This window comes from Solea senegalensis, linkage group LG5 (genome assembly GCF_019176455.1).
Source record: "Solea senegalensis isolate Sse05_10M linkage group LG5, IFAPA_SoseM_1, whole genome shotgun sequence".
Classification (NCBI taxonomy): domain Eukaryota; kingdom Metazoa; phylum Chordata; class Actinopteri; order Pleuronectiformes; family Soleidae; genus Solea; species Solea senegalensis.
The window spans coordinates 19,607,207-19,623,319 of NC_058025.1; the positions used below are offsets into that span (position 1 = coordinate 19,607,207).

The 16,113-nt window shown below is 40.2% G+C and overlaps 1 protein-coding gene across 2 annotated transcripts; it reads left to right on the top strand.

The window, feature by feature from the left end:
- Positions 1-1,825: 1,825 nt before the first annotated feature.
- On the top strand, positions 1,826-14,703 carry LOC122769048 (chromaffin granule amine transporter). 2 transcript variants are annotated; one of them, XM_044025315.1, is made up of 17 exons: positions 1,826-1,933; positions 4,295-4,393; positions 5,936-6,309; positions 6,414-6,538; positions 6,897-6,955; positions 7,063-7,146; positions 7,240-7,332; positions 7,737-7,826; positions 9,637-9,680; positions 10,039-10,099; positions 10,208-10,303; positions 10,395-10,473; positions 11,919-11,970; positions 12,075-12,138; positions 12,444-12,563; positions 12,748-12,779; positions 13,256-14,703. In XM_044025315.1, the coding sequence occupies exons 2-17, from the start codon at positions 4,297-4,299 to the stop codon at positions 13,376-13,378; spliced, it is 1,593 nt and encodes a 530-aa protein (XP_043881250.1). In that variant the 5' UTR covers positions 1,826-1,933; positions 4,295-4,296; the 3' UTR covers positions 13,379-14,703. The 2 variants fall into 2 exon arrangements, with proteins under 2 accessions (XP_043881250.1, XP_043881249.1); XM_044025314.1 differs by having other exon boundaries at positions 1,827-1,933; positions 12,748-12,881.
- The last annotated feature ends 1,410 nt before the right edge of the window (positions 14,704-16,113 follow it).

Genomic DNA, 16,113 nt, shown 5'->3' on the forward strand with positions numbered 1-16,113 from the left:
TATAAATCGCTTTGGATAAAATCGTCTGCTAAATGACATGTAATGTAATGTTGCTGTGGGAAACATTCAGTCCTTCATAGAAAAATTATAAACATAGGTCAGCAGTCTTGTATGAAGTACATTAAAGGGATACTTAAAAGTACAAGTTGATTACTTAAGTAAAATCTTAAAGTATATGACATTAACTGTACTTTAGTATCAAAAGTAAATTTCTCATATAAGAGGTAAAAGTATTAAAAAAGTGATGTGTTAGGATTGAGCCATTGTAGCTCAGTGGCCGTATTGAGGTCCTGAGGTTCCTTCCTTTACTTTGAGAAACACGCCTTGTGCTTTCTCGCCCACATGTTACACGTTACCATGAATCATGGCTGCGTCCAGGTCATGGTTGCCCCATACTGCTATATGTTGCTATATTTACAGTTACATATCTACAGAGCTGTACGGTCACATTCAGATGTTGGTGTTCTGTGCTGCTGCTGCTGCTGCTGTTTGTTGTTTGTGTCCTCCACAGTGTCACAGTATACAGGGCCCCTCTCTCTGGGCCCTCAGGCCTCCCTCACATTATCTCTGCCCCTGATGAAACAAACATGTAGCTAAAAAAAGTATGTGACAGCTGACGAAGGATCCTGGAAAATGATCAGTACAGACACGCACGCATGCACACACCCACGCACACACACACACACACACACACACGCACACACGCGACACACACACGCACCCACGCACACACACACACACAGACATGTTTCTAATGTAACTTGTTTGAAAAGTGTGTTTGGATTATCTGTGTGTGGATACATGTAGGGGAGACCAGGGACAGTTGTAACACTTTTTGCAATTTCATCAGCAATATATCAAAAACATTTACACTGGAATAACCCATTTGTATTATTATAAACTTATAATAAGTTATTATAATTATAATAATCTGCCAACTGTTGAAATAATGTATTCAAGTGGTTTTATGAAATATCTACATGTTGCAAATTTGATTTTAATACAGTCTGTCCACTGTTACAACTGTCCCTGGTCTCCCCTGTGTGTGAACAAACATACATGGAAGATGAAAGGACAGCAAGGTAAGTTCTTGTATTTGTCGCTTTGTGAGGAACAAAAATTGTATAAACCATACTGAGTGAGGACATTTTGGTTGGTCCTCACATGTGTTTTTTTTTTTTGGTTTTTAGGGTTAAAGTTAGATTTGGGTTTAGTTTAGCGTTAGGGTAAAAGTTAGGATTAAGCATTTAGGTAAGAGTGTAATACACAAACATTGTGTATTTGTTAGGACATAACACTGACCTTGTCAGGACCAGTAGTCCTCAAGGAGACCGAAGCCTGGTCCTAATCATTTCTGATGAACTGGTCAAGTTCAGGCATAAGATTTGAATTGTGGTTTGGTTAGAGTTAAGTATTAACTGATCATGGTTAGGGTTAGTTAAAATGCAATGGTTAGACTGTCCAAATGAATGGACGTCAATGCAGAGTCCTTAAAAGGATAGCTGCATGAACCTGTGTGTGTGTGTGTGTGTGTAGATGTGTGCCTGTGATAAGGTCTCCAGCCTGCAGGTTGTTCCAGAGCTTCAATAAAAGGACAGCAGATGCTCACAATTACTCTCTCTCTCTCTCTCACACGCACACGCACACACACACACACACACTCTCTCACACACACACACACACACACACACCATTGTAGTGTTCCGTGTGTTAATGTCTGTTTCTGTGTGTGTCTCCATATTGTCTGTTTTTATCATTATCAATATAAAAGGGAGGAAACATCCTCCTCCTCTTCGTCGTTCCTTCCATCCTCCCTACCTTTCCTTGTCTCCTCTGTCCTAGTCTCTTTCCATCTCTCCTCCCCTCAGGTCAGATATATACTCAGTCCATCAGCAGCTGGAGCAGCAGGAGAAGAAGAGCATCATTAGTCCAGGTAGGATCCATCTGTGTGTTTGTTGCCTTATTGTTAAATATGTATTTCTTCATTTTTAGAAATCTTTATGAAACTGTATGTTTGTCTCAGTCACATGCTACATTCACGCACAGGTTTTTATTTTGTTAAGTTATCCAGTTCCTGGGTTGTCATCTGAATTTTTATGTTTTACTTTTTATTCTCACCAGTTATTTCTGTATGCATTTTTGATTGATTTATTGTATTTTCCCCTTTATTTACTAGTTCTAAACTATATTTAAAAGTTTTTATTTTTATTATCAGCTTTTATTTTCATGTATGTGTATTTTGTTATTGTATTTGTTTTATTCATTGCTTTCTTGAATTCTAATTTAGATAAATCAAATATTTTGTGTGTATTTTCACCAAGCTCAGAATATTTTTGCATATAGTACATTTTCATTGTAATCATTGTTACCACTGTTCATTGTACTGGTTTGATATACTTTTATTTAGAAGTATGATTTAATACATTTTGTTTAATACATTTATTTAATTTGTGTGGAATGCTTTATATATTGTCTGATTGCAGTAGTTTGACAGATGTGTATTGATCACATCTCACCTGTGATGTTTGCATTTAAATTACAGCAGATATTCACAATGCAAATGCAAAAAACGATTTCTTGACCTTTAATCAAACTAAACATTCAGAGTCAAAATAGCATTTGACATCAAGTTTCCATCAAACAGAAGAGGGAGAGGTGAGAGTGAAGCAAATGTGATGGACAGAGATAAGAGAATAAGAGCAGTGTGTGTGTGAGAGAGAGAGCGATGTAAATATGTTAGTGAGGGAGGAAAGAGCCTGTAAACCAATCAGCCGTCAGAGCAGACGCAGAGTAAACAGACGACTAAAAACATGGTTCTGCAGAATTCCTGAAATTTTTTTATCTTGTTTGCACAGAATGTATAATTGTCTGACATAAGATCTGAATAACGTTCAACAACTTTATTATAATTATTCTGATGTCATTATTATGTGATTTTAAAATTTAACATTTTGTGAGAGCTGTGAAAACACAATAAGTGGGAAAAGTACATCACTGACTCATCTATTTTCCCTCCATTTTAGTTCATACTGCAGTCAAATGCTGTGTTAGCACCAGCTTTTAATCAGCAAATGGTTGTAATTCCTGACAAGAGTTGGAAAAATCTTTCAGTTTGACTTGGAACTTGGTCAAGATCTAGCCTGAGACAAGGAGTCTCACAAAACACGCCTGCCAGTGGGGACACAAGAACAAACAGCAGCTCTTAATCACTTCAGAAAAGTAGAATCTATACCTGCTGAAGTCTATGATATCTTAAGAATATGTTTGCTGCTTTATTTCACCATTAGACAGCCTTTTCCCACTGAAACCAAAGTTGGAAAATCACAGAAAATCACATCATGGTTGTTCATATGTGTTATTTCATGACTTCCTTCTTTAAACTCCTTCATACAGATTCACTAAAGCAACACAAACTTTCACTCATAGACAGATTTATGTTGCATTCAAACTACTGTCAAATGAGTTCACACGATGCTGATTAAGCCTATCATCACCACACGATTCTCTCTGTGTTTCTCAGTGCAGCAATATTTAGATCATGTTATGTGGCGACTGGTGACGTTGCAGAGCTGCACACAGGAACTGATTTGTTTTATGTTTAAACAGAAGGAGGCAACAGCAACATAGTAAATCAAGACAGAGTCTGACTCACAACACAAAAAAGTGCACATGGATTCTACAGCTAAAGAAAAGACAGCTTCTTATCCCCACCGGCTCTTCAAGCAGTCATATCTGTATACCTCATACAACCACACTAAAACCAACAAAAAAAGAGTAAATGATAAAAATAAAAATATAATGAAAGAATAAAATTAAATGTTCCAGTTGCTCACATCACACCTCACAGCAGAGTTTGTGATAAAGCTGTGGACAGTTTGGATGTGGAGGCCCGGGCTAGTATCTGGAGTAATAACAGAGCATCCATGTTGTTTTATTAAAGATCCGCTGTGATATGATGACTTGTGTTTTCTTATTGTAAAACTGAAGCCAAACAAACATTGCACACATGGAGACATGTCTTCTCTGTTTACATTATGAGTTTCCTGTAATTACCTTTAATGTGAATAAGGTCCAGTGAAACTGAGACAGACAAGTAAACAAATGGAAAACATCTTTGACTTTGTTTTATGAGTTGTGATAAATCAAACTTAATGTTTATTTTCATGAACCACCTCCTGATATTCACAGACTATACTTGGTTTTCATGTTCAGATAAGGTTCAAATTGAGGTTTTAATCTACATCTACAAGTGTCCTCCACGTGTGTGTGTGTGTGTGTGTGTGTGTGTGTGTAGACATGGCATGGCTTCATCAGAGTCGAGGTTCTCCAAGACTTGTCCTGGTGGTGGTGTGTGTCGCTCTGCTGCTCGACAATATGCTGCTAACTGTGGTTGGTGAGTACACATAATACCTGCTGCACGAACATGGAGTCGCATGTTACACTGTCACATGTGTTCATGTGTTTGTTAAGAGCCTGTCTCTGCTGCATGAAACACATCTGTGACGCAGCTACAGACCCAGAGGTTAAAATTGTCGCCAGCTGTTAGAGTCAGAGCTAAAGTAAAGGCTGCAGGGGTCTCACACACACACATATGCACACACACACTCAAAAAACCTCTTGACCATGAACTTTAAAGTGTTCCATCTCAGTTCACAGTTGTCTCCTTCAATCCCTCTCATAGAAAATCGTGTTGTTTTTGTAAGAAATCAATTGACCAATCATTAATCTAAGAAAGCATGCTAAATAATGGATATGCCTGCTGTGGTGGTCCCCATGGCTCCATCCTTGACTCCTTATTAATTAGAAATCGATAATCCAACTGGTGCAGACAGTTTTCCTGTTTTTATGAAATAAATAATAGTAAATGTTTAAGTGGCATAACTCAAAAACTGGACTGATTTTCATTAGTTAGCAGTAGAGGACTGTTAGACTGGGGCTGAAGATATTTCACCTCTCTGAGGCTTCCTCCATTCTTGGATTAGAAAGCTGCCAACAGCTAACTTCTGAAAATGACAATGAACACAGACATTAAGGACTGATTGTAATACAATTGTCTGTGGATGTAGCTAATGGCCCAAGAAATAAATTATTAGATTTTGGTGGTGATCTCAATCCAGATTCCACCTGTGTGTAATGGAACTGTGTGAAACTGAAGGAAAACATCATGGGTTTGGTGTTTCTCTAGTTTGTTTATTTGTTAACCTGGAATGGCATGGCAAGAAAAGATTAATTTTAGTTTAAGATGGAGAACCATAACTGCCAAAACTGATACTTGTATATAAACAACTCAAATACACAAATTCAAATAAATACATAGAAAATGTTGACATTAATTAATTAATGGCATTCATTTGTTAATTGAGCCATTTATTTATTAAAGATATCCTACGAAACATTTTTGCATTAAAATATATAAAAACAAAACTATTATTTAGAATGATTATTAATGTTGTGTAATGTACTTCACTTTATTAGCCAAAACATTCCCAACAGTCTCATTATATTATTATTGTTATTATAATAATACAACAATATTACAAGATAATGGAGCACCATATCAGGCAACAACACGTACATCATCCACACACTTGATTCCTTTGGCTCTCCTGTGCATTACTCAGTGCTACCTGCATGACTTCTGGTTACCTACTGTAAAGCACATAGCAAATAGGCAACCACATTTGTGTATTACTATATATGACGGCTCTAAGTTCTGCGGCAAACCCACTTTGAAACATCATCAGTGAGAATGGGACTATTTGGTACTACGAGTTAGCCAGGGTGTTTTTCTTTTGTCACTGATGGATCACGACGTCTCATTGCCATTTCCTACACATTCTGCCACCAAAGCTCTCCCCAGACAACAATTGAGCCCACACTGCTTCTGTTGTTTTGACTGAGAAATGACATTAATCAATGAAATTTCCCTTTACAGTACCAATCATCCCAACATTCCTTTATGCCATGAGGCATCCCAGTCCAGAGCCCCAGACCACCCAGCCCTCCCTGCTCCCTCTACCCAACCATGGCCCATCACGCCTGGGCATGTTGCCTTCACACTCCCCATTCCCCACACCAACCCTCCAGACCTCACAGTCCTCAGAACTCCCTCAGTCCAACTACAGCACTGTGGTCCCGGATATACAGTCGAAGCAGTCTCCCCCCACCTTCTCCCCTCTGGTGTCTCTGTATGACAACACAACCTTCGGTCTGCAGGAGGTCCAGACTGAGCTGTCCTCCAACACCCAGTTGTCAGAGCAGAGCACTCTGCCCACAGACCTGCAGATCAATGACACCACAAATGCTACAGTAGGTGGAGGATGAGATGTACCTGACACATTCACTTCAATATTCAATCAGAATGTCATTATTTACATCACTGATTCATGCCATGCTCCTCTCCTCTCCTGCAGGAGTCCTCATGTCTTCAGGACAGTGCGTTTCTGGAGGAGGAAAATGTTCTTGTTGGTTTGCTGTTTGCCTCTAAAGCGCTCATCCAGCTGCTGGTCAATCCCTTCGTTGGTCCTCTCACCAACAGGTGAGTTAATGACTAATTAGACTGTCTGAAGCCATGTCATGACTGCAGGGGGTGAAGCACAGGGTCATAGGGTTAGACCCTGCAGGTCAGAGGTCGTGATTCACAGGAAACAGTGGAAAATATCCTTCTCAGGTTGAGATGTGGATTTTGCAGTATCTCAGTCTTGAGTGGAAGGAGGACTGAGAGACAGACAGGTGAATTACTCAGCAGTAATGTGTTCATCACTGAAAGAATCAGCATCATAACTCTCCTTTGTAGAGTCTTGGATCAGCCTTAGAAACAGAGCAGCTGCTGCTCCTTTACATCAAACTCAGCTGATGAATGGATGATATCACCGTTAGTCTCTTTCTTTCTGTAGAATTGGGTATCACATCCCCATGTTTGCTGGGTTCATCATCATGTTTGTGTCAACCATCAGTAAGTATCGCTCTCTCTCTCTCACACACACACACACACATACACGAAAACACACATAATTAAATTTAATAGTTTTACTTGTGTGTGTGTGTGTGTGTGTGTGTTAGTGTTTGCATTCTCTGGAACGTACGTTCTGCTCTTCTTCGCTCGCTCTCTGCAGGGAATTGGCTCATCCTTTTCATCTGTGGCAGGTTGGCACTTTGACACTTCAACAGTTTATTCCTGGCTGTGTTTCTCTCATGTGTATACTCACTGTGTGTGTGTGTGTGTGTGTGTGTGCGTAGGTCTGGGTATGTTGGCCAGTGTGTATCCAGATGATGAGGAGAGAGGAATTGCCATGGGCATCGCCCTGGGAGGACTGGCTATGGGAGTCCTGAGTGAGTCCCACATACACACATAATATGTGATCCTTAGCATTGGAATGATGAGACTGAAAGTTGGTCTTATGTGTCAATGGCTTTAACTCATACAACATGTGTACAACAGATGTGCTTGTCTTGAATAAACCTGGCATAAGAGAGCTTTCTCACAGCAGATATTTGTGCACATGAAATAGAAGGACAAACACAGGTTTTCCTAATAACATTAATTATGGTTCCACTTTAACCTGTAGAAGCTGTTTTTATGTGAAACGTGTGTTATTTTAAAACTGCATAAATGTTTCCTATATTTTCTGGATGCGTTGCAATAAAATGATTGAGAAATACTTGCAATGCATTACTGCATTGTTAAAACAACTGTTTTAAGGACTCTTATTACTCATTTCCTCCACCCATTTCAGTTGGAGCTCCATTTGGCAGTGTGATGTATGAGTTTGTAGGGAAGAGTGCCCCTTTCCTGATCCTGGCTTTCCTGGCTCTGTTTGATGGAGGTAAAGGTTAAAGCTTCATTTTTCAAAGGGCAAATCCACACCCCTTCATATCAAATCTGTCCCACTCACTATTGTTTACAGGAACCTCATAAATATTAGTTTGCCCGCTGTAATAGACTTCCTGGGAACTGAACAGAACTACACAGACCTATCAATCATCAATCTTGTATGCTTATATAGTACTTATATGTACTCCTCTTAAACCCACTGAACTATTTTGCTTTTTTCCACCACTCTGCTCCACGGTTCGATTCAGAACTACACAAAATGAGAGCTGCCAACCAGAGCGTCAAAACAGGAAGATCAGCTTAACATGTATTAGCCTTCAAGGACCACATCAAAAACTACAAAGAAGCTTTGAACAAAGCAAAGAACACTTACTACTTCACTATCATTGCACTCAGTCAATAAGCTACTTCAACCAGCCCAGCAATTTCCCCTCAGTCTCTGCCAAGCTATGCTCTGACTTCCTGAACGTCTTTCAGACCAAAGTCACCTCCATCTACTAGCATCTACACCATGTGCCCAGCAAAGCTAATATTACAACCCCCAGCACACTCTGCCTTCTTCACTGTTAAGCAGCTTTCTCCCCTGTTATAGTCTAACAGATAATTGTTATAAAATCAAGGACTACAACATGCTCAGGTGACCCCATGCCAACAGTCTTAATTAAATCAAGACTTTGTGTCATCTGCCCCCTAACGCCCGGTCTCATTAATTCTTTTCTCCTGCTTGGCCCTCTCCCTCTGAGTTTAAAAAGGGCAGCCATTACCCCAATAATGAAAAAAAAACATATCTGGGATGATGAACTACAACAAATACAGGCCAATCTCCAATTTCTTTCCAAATTATTTGAAAGAACTTTTGCCAACCAACTCCAAAATCAATAACCTCTGGGAGGAGTTTTAGTCTGAGAGAGTTCAGGGAAAAACACAGTAATGAATATGAACTTACAAAGGTCACAAATCATCTGCTCATTGATGCTGACTCTGGTTATGTCAATATTCTGTACACAGTCTGCAGTCTGTCATCAACAGTTGGCAATATTGCGTACCTCTCGTCTCCTCTTTCCCATGGTGTTCCTCAAGTTTCAGTTCCAGGTCCACTGTTCTTCATCCTGGTCAGATCATCCGCGACCAAGGCCTCAATTTCCACTGCTATGATCATACACAGCAATTCATCCACACCAAGCTGTCTGACAACTTCCCCTCACACAACCTGATATCCTGTTTAACTAAACATGTGGATGACCAGCAACTACCTCTGTATAATCTCTTACTTAATCTCCTGGTTTCATAACATCGACTGTCACTGAAGTAAAGAACCTTGGCATCATCTTAGACTATGTACCCTCAGTTATAACACACATGACAAATATATTACCAAAACAGAAAAACTGTTAAAACTGTAAAACATGCCAGACTTATGCCCTTCTCTCACACATTCTGTTCCCAAAACCTTAATTCATGCTTTCATTACATCCCTCCTGGATTCCAAATCCCTCTTCCTTGGCGCATCCTCACACAACTTAAACAGACTTCAATATATACACGATTCAGCTGCAAGACTTCTCCCACAAACATTCCCATGATCTCATAACCCTTCAACATATTCACTGGCTCCTCGTTAAATAGTACATTCAAAAAAAGTTCTTCTCCTTGTTTTCAAATCTCTCAAATTTTATTTGATTATTTGGGAATATTAAAATACTTTATCTTTATGATAGACTATGACTAAACTCTGTGTTTTTATAATCAGTGTAACAAAGCAGCATGGTCATTTTGTGTATGTTTGTGTGTTTATTATTTAGCATTACAGTTGTGCATCCTGCAGCCTTCAAAGATCTCTCCTGGGGTGAGTTCACTTCATGACACTGATACTACATGAAACTACTACTACTGTGGGAGCAGTTTTGTGTATGCAGTGGCAGCACAGGATTGGGCAGGGACAGGAAGAATTTCTTCTGAGACTTTTTGTGGTTGCTCCTCCTGTGTTTTCAGTCAACAGCACAATGTTGCTGTTGCTGTGTGAGTTTAGACACAAGATCTAAACACTGCTACTGTGAGAAAAATGTAAAAAATCACATACTACAGGTTTAAGTGAGGCGGTGTTATATGCAGCAGCTGTTTGTACAATGCTTGGATGAGAGGCAACATGTCACATGCTGAACATTTTTAATGTGAGCAGTTAAACTAAACTTCCTGTGTTACAGAGTGTGGAAGGAACTCCATTACTGACACTATTAAAAGATCCATACATCCTTATCAGTGCAGGTAAGAGACTTCTATTGCCTTGACCTGTGTCTTCCCTCAGAGGCTGTCACAAGTTAAAGGAAAGCCACTCGATCACAGTGTGATGCAGTGGATTCTTTTTGTTTGCAGGTTCTCTGTGTTTCGCCAACATGGGGGTTGCCATTCTAGAGCCAACACTGCCCATCTGGATGTTGCAGACCATGTGCTCCCCTAAATGGCAACTTGGTATGATCAGTCTGAAATATGAGTCTCCCATGTCACTGAAATGACTCAGAAATGACTCCTCCCCTTCTGACAGGTGTCTGTTGTGTTGCAGGTATGGCCTTTCTCCCTGCCAGTATCTCCTACCTGATAGGAACAAATCTGTTTGGTGTCTTGGCCAATAAGATGGGACGGTCAGTGTGTGTGTGTGTGTTCTTGTATGGGTATTTTTGTGTGGACCAAAAAAACTTATAAAGCATAGGAAGTGAGGACATTTTGGCTGATCCTCACTTTCTGTAACAGGGTTTTTGTGAGTTAAAGGAGACATATTATACCCTATTTCTCCAAGTTAAAATAGTTCCCTGGTGTCCTAATGAACATGTCAGTGACATGCTTTGGTCAAAATACCATAAGGATGAAGCACCATAGCAGTTCAATAACCCTGCTAAACCCGCCCCTTTCAGAACGCTTGGTTTTGTGCATGGTCCCTTTATATGCAAATGAGACACAGGCAAACACACACCCACTTCTTCCAGGGGGTTTCTGATTTGTCCTCTTTACAGCGCTTTATAGCTCTATTCGTCTCCCCCTCCCTCCACTAGCTCTCTGACAATATCAACATGGCAGCGTGCGCAGAAAACAGCGAGAGTACCGTCACAGGAAGAGACGTCCTACATAAGGATCGAGCCGAACACTGCTGAACTGTAAATCAGTTAAAAACACTTAGGGACAGCACCACTGATCGCCACCGCTGGTCGCCAGCGGCGAGCTGCATAAACTGCCGCTGTGTGTGACTGTATCAGACTGAGTCCGTGCTCCGGTAATGGAGGACGTACTGAACAAATATTTTTGATTAGGACGTGTCAGAATGGTCAGTGATGAGCTCTATGTGACCTTTTCTTAACAATGTGTGTGTTTGTACGTCGGTGAAATACGTTCGCTGACTAAATACGGCGACCGCTGGCCGCAGTCTGATGTGAAGTGGTGCGAACACACGTTTCCTGACTTTATCCGGCACATTAGCTTCATATATAAAATCCTCTGAGGCTGGAAGTTTGTGTAAAACACTGTGCTCCACTGTGCAGCCACCAACAGCACACTTACCGCTCTTCCTCCCTCGCCTGCACTCTCGCAGGGACAAGGTGGAGCTAAGGTGGAGCTCTCGAGGGTAAACTTACTGGTGGGGTGGTAACATTCGCGGTGAAATGTGCACGCTGCCGTCATAATGCGCAGGGAATTTAACATCCTGTGTTTTATCGCCTATACTTACACTAAGGGGGACTACGAAAAAGGGACTCAGTATTCTTTTTTCCCTTGGTTTTAGGGTTAGAACTGGGTTTAGTTTAAGGTTAGGGTAAAGGACTAAGGAATGCATTGTGTCTATTCACAGTGAGTGTCCCCACTAAGAATGTTGCACAAATGTGTGTGAGACAGTAAATCACAGAGGAAGACATTCAAGAAGTAACAAATAAACTTTTCTAGAAGCTCTGAATCCTTGAAGACTTGATCCTGGTTGATTGTGGTAAACCTGTGGTTGTAGATGGAGAACATGAGAGACAGACAGACAGACAGCCAGACAGACAGGCAGACAGAGGGAAGAAGAGGGACAGATGGTTGATGGGTATTTTTGTTTCTGCAGGTGGCTCTGCTCCATGTTGGGGATGTTTATTGTTGGCATTAGTCTCCTATGTGTAAGTACAACATCCACCCATCCATTCACTTTCACCAACATGTCTTCAGAACCTATTCACCTGCCACTGAACTGCCACAATGTTTGTTTGTGCGTGTGTTGCAGGTTCCTTTTGCGACCAGCATCTACGGTCTGATTGGACCAAACGGAGGTCTCGGCTTTGCTATAGGTGACAATCACACACTCACACACCTCTACTGTTGTAGAGGTAAAGTGTTGCAAACAATGTTTGACTGGATTCACTTTGGTAATAACACCAAGAACTGTACAGTTGATTGATATACCTGAAGTGTTATGAGTTACTGTCAGAGCTGACTCCACCCCCCATGTGTCAGTACACCATACACTTAGAGGAACTATACACACAGAACAATTTTCTTCTGAAGGTGCAGGGCTGGAAGAATATTCACTACCTCATACAACCACATTTCAAAAACCATTTAGGTGTTGAACTGTACGATGTTTGATGTGTAGGTATGGTGGACTCCTCCATGATGGCCATCATGGGCTACCTCGTCGACATTCGTCATGCCTCTGTCTACGGCAGTGTCTATGCCATAGCTGATGTGGCGCTGTGTATGGGCTTCGCTATAGGTAATGCACAGATGCACGTGTGTCTTGTTCAGTGGTTGGGAACACATAGCTAATGGATAATTGGGTCTGTGTTTTAAAGAAATATCAAGGAACCACTGGTTTAAGACAGAAGTTAATATCTGGCTGTTATAAATTGCATCATGTTGGAGATAAAACACATTAACATCATGGTCTGTTTTTCCAGGACCATCCACAGGGGGAGCTCTGGTCCAGGCGGTGGGTTTTCCCTGTCTAATGGTGTTTATCGGAGTGATCAACATCCTGTATGCTCCGCTCTGCTTTCTGTTACGTAACCCCGCGGTCCGAGAGGAGAAAATGGTAACTGGTCACAGAAGTTGGTTTGCTGTGTCCTGAGCATTAACACCAACAGGACAAAGAGTTTGCACTCGACTGATTTAATGTGTACCATCTGATCCATATGATCCCTTTAATCTTTTTGTGGGAGTAAAAAACACTGTGGGAACTACACACACACACAGTGGCAGGTCTGGACAGATCAGCAGGAAGTGAGTGTGTCTGTGATGTTCAAATGTTTCTGTGATTAGAGAGATTAGAAGCTGAAGAGGAAACATGTATCAACTACACACACACACACACAAATGTACAGATTATTGATCATCACTCTCTCTCTCTCTCTCTCTCTCTCTCTCTTTGTCTCTCTCTCTCTCTCTGTCTGTCTCTCTGTGCTGCAGGCAATCATCGACCAGGAGTGTGTGATGCACCGGAAAAGCTACAACACACAGAAGGAGAGTCGTGAGTTTCCTCTGAGTGACTACAGTGAAGAAGAAGAAGAAGAAGAAGAAGATATGGAGTAACACACACAGGCACATGCAGTCATATTGTTATTGTTTTCATGTTTTACCTTCCTGCAGTCAAACGGTCAGAACAGATCAGACATCAGATATTTCTTAAATGGAAAGAGTCGACATTGAAAGCTCATTCTTACATTCAGTAAAGTAATGAACTGTTTAACTGGGTCTCACATATTCCTCTCACTCACAGTGTTAGTCAGTGTGTTTATGTTTTAATTAAACCAGACTTTTTAATCCAACTGAAATGTACAATATCAAATTGCTCAAAGTCAAACCCAACCAGGTACTGTGACATTCAGTGATACTAAAGCTGGCCTAGACTCTCTGCGCATGCTCCACAGTTCCCACCCACAAGCTTTGACCTGGAAATAATAGAAAATACACAGAAGAAGACGAAAACTGCCACAACAACATGGTAAAATCTAGAGTGGTTTTTAATATTTCATATTTTTTATATTCTTGGATAATAGGGAGACTTGATGGTGGCCTACATGCTCACAACAAGCAGAAAGAGGGCTTATCCCCACTTAGTAGAGTGGAGGCAGACACACTTCTTCAATGAAATCCATTCCCCACCAGTGCTCGTCCACTGGGACAACAACTTAGTGTTTGACGACAAATGATTATACACTGTGTTACAAATATCTCCCATGGAAAGTCAGAAGAGGCCAAAGGTCACACAAAAAGACACATTACAACTACAAAGTAACACCGACTAATAGAAGTCAAACAGGTTCAATGGGATGTAATGCATTGTTGCTACACCACATATTTCTCCAATGTAATCACAAATTTGCGGCAAATTGTAATTTAAAATGTGATTTCTTTTTTTTGTTTTTGGAGAAAGTGAGCTAGTGTAGGTATAAATAGAGTTTGGGGAATTGTATAGTTAAGTAGTTTTTTCCTGTCCAAGCTACCAAGCTAGTTGATTGAAAACACAGTTAAGTTGACTGTTGCTTTTATTTAAAGGTCAGTCAATTTTGAAATTTAATTTAATAACATTTATTTTTGTAAATAAATACTGATGGCACATTTCTAAACCTTTAAACATTCATACTTCAACCACAACATCAAAAATGACTGAATTTATCATAATATTGGAAAGTTAGTAACATATAAGATAAGGAGGTTCTCTGTGGTGTGAAATATAAAGAATGTATTGGTTTGTCATTAAAGAGTTCTGTGTAAATTTAACCCATTTTAAGGAACATGTTCCTTCATCTTCTTTAATTCATTTGTTTGAAAGAAAGTGTTGACTTGTGAAACTGAAGCTGACTCTGTGTCTGACCTTTGAACTGTCTCACCATTAAAACCTGTTGTTTCCTGGACTTCACCTGTTAACCTGTGTATTGTTTGCACCTGTTCTCACGCTGTTATCCTGACGAGCCTCAGGCTGATGGAAACCAGCTTGTGTTTATTTATATGTGTGGGCGAACATGCTTCTTATCTGCTCTTTAATTTCCTGCAAAGCCTCCTGTCTTTGTCAAACAGAATGGCGACAGGATGGATAGAAGCTCCTTCAGATGGAAAAGTAAACAGGAAATTGGGTGAAAAGCTCACAGACACTCCGTTTTTCTGAGCGTGTGAGCTGTGTCGTGCCTTTGTGCCATGTATGGGTTTACCAATAGAAAAGAACAATATCCCCACCTTTTATTTGCAAGAACATACTGCACATGTTCAGTGGTTATATAGAAATTCTGGCCAATCTGTAGAAGGTATACAGTTAATACCTGCATATCATGTAGACAACACCAGTGCTGATCACCATACACTGATGTCATAAAGCAGATGTAGATGTAGATGTATGTTCGTCAGCACAGGATTTATTTATATCATATTCTTCTAACGCCAGAGCTAATTTTGATTTAGATCATTCTGAGCCATTATAAAATCCCTGCCCTTACCTCACAATGAAACCACCTGCACAGGCTAATCTAAATCCTGAGTAAAATGAAAACACTGATGGTAAAAACGGGGTTACAGGAGGATAATCTTTATCTTTTCTTTCCTGCTGGTGTTTTCACTCCAGCAGTTGTTTTGGGATTTCTGTGTGTTTTTCGCTTTTGCGTCGTTGTGTTTTTGCAGCATGTTTCTGTTGATGCATGTGTTTTGGCTTTCTGCAGATAATTTTTCATTTGTTTTCGTTTGTGCTTTTGAATCTACAGCATTTGTGAATATGCAGCTTGTTTCTCCTTCTGCATGTGTTTTGGGTCGTTGCAGTATGTTTGCTCCGTCGGGCACCGTAAGAATGACTGTTTAAACTTAAACATTAAGTAACAGGGCGTTAAAATCAATGTAAAAGCAGTAAAAGCCAATAATTTGATCTATATCATCAACCGTTGTTGAAATAGGACAACTTTAAAACACACTGCTGTCTCTGTGTTTCACTGAATTTTGGCAGTTAGAAACAGGTGTTTGGGATGGGGGATGTCTAAAAATACTTCTTTGTACTTAAAGTTTGAATTACTATTTATTATTTCTAAATACTACTCTAAGTTCTCAACGTTTTAAAGGTTAATTTCACCCAAATATTACTTTGTCTAAATAGTCTCTTTATTCGGCACATCACACTGACACTGATGACTTTCAACACAGCAATTTAAAACAAATCTATCATCAGCTGAAGTCCTGCACCTGACGACATTGGCACCAAGAAACAGGCACAATCAGTTTCCTTAAAAAGGGTGTTCATTCATCAAGCACACAAAAAATCAATTTTAATTCAATTCAATTGTATT

Excerpts from the sequence above, each read along its gene's own strand:
- LOC122769048 (XM_044025314.1), top strand. The coding sequence starts at position 4,297 with ATGGCATGGCTTCATCAGAGTCGAGGTTCTCCAAGACTTGTCCTGGTG. Across the intron at positions 7,827-9,636 it reads CCTGGCTCTGTTTGATGGAG|CATTACAGTTGTGCATCCTG; the intron begins GTAAAGGTTAAA and ends TTTATTATTTAG. Across the intron at positions 12,564-12,747 it reads GTGTATGGGCTTCGCTATAG|GACCATCCACAGGGGGAGCT; the intron begins GTAATGCACAGA and ends CTGTTTTTCCAG.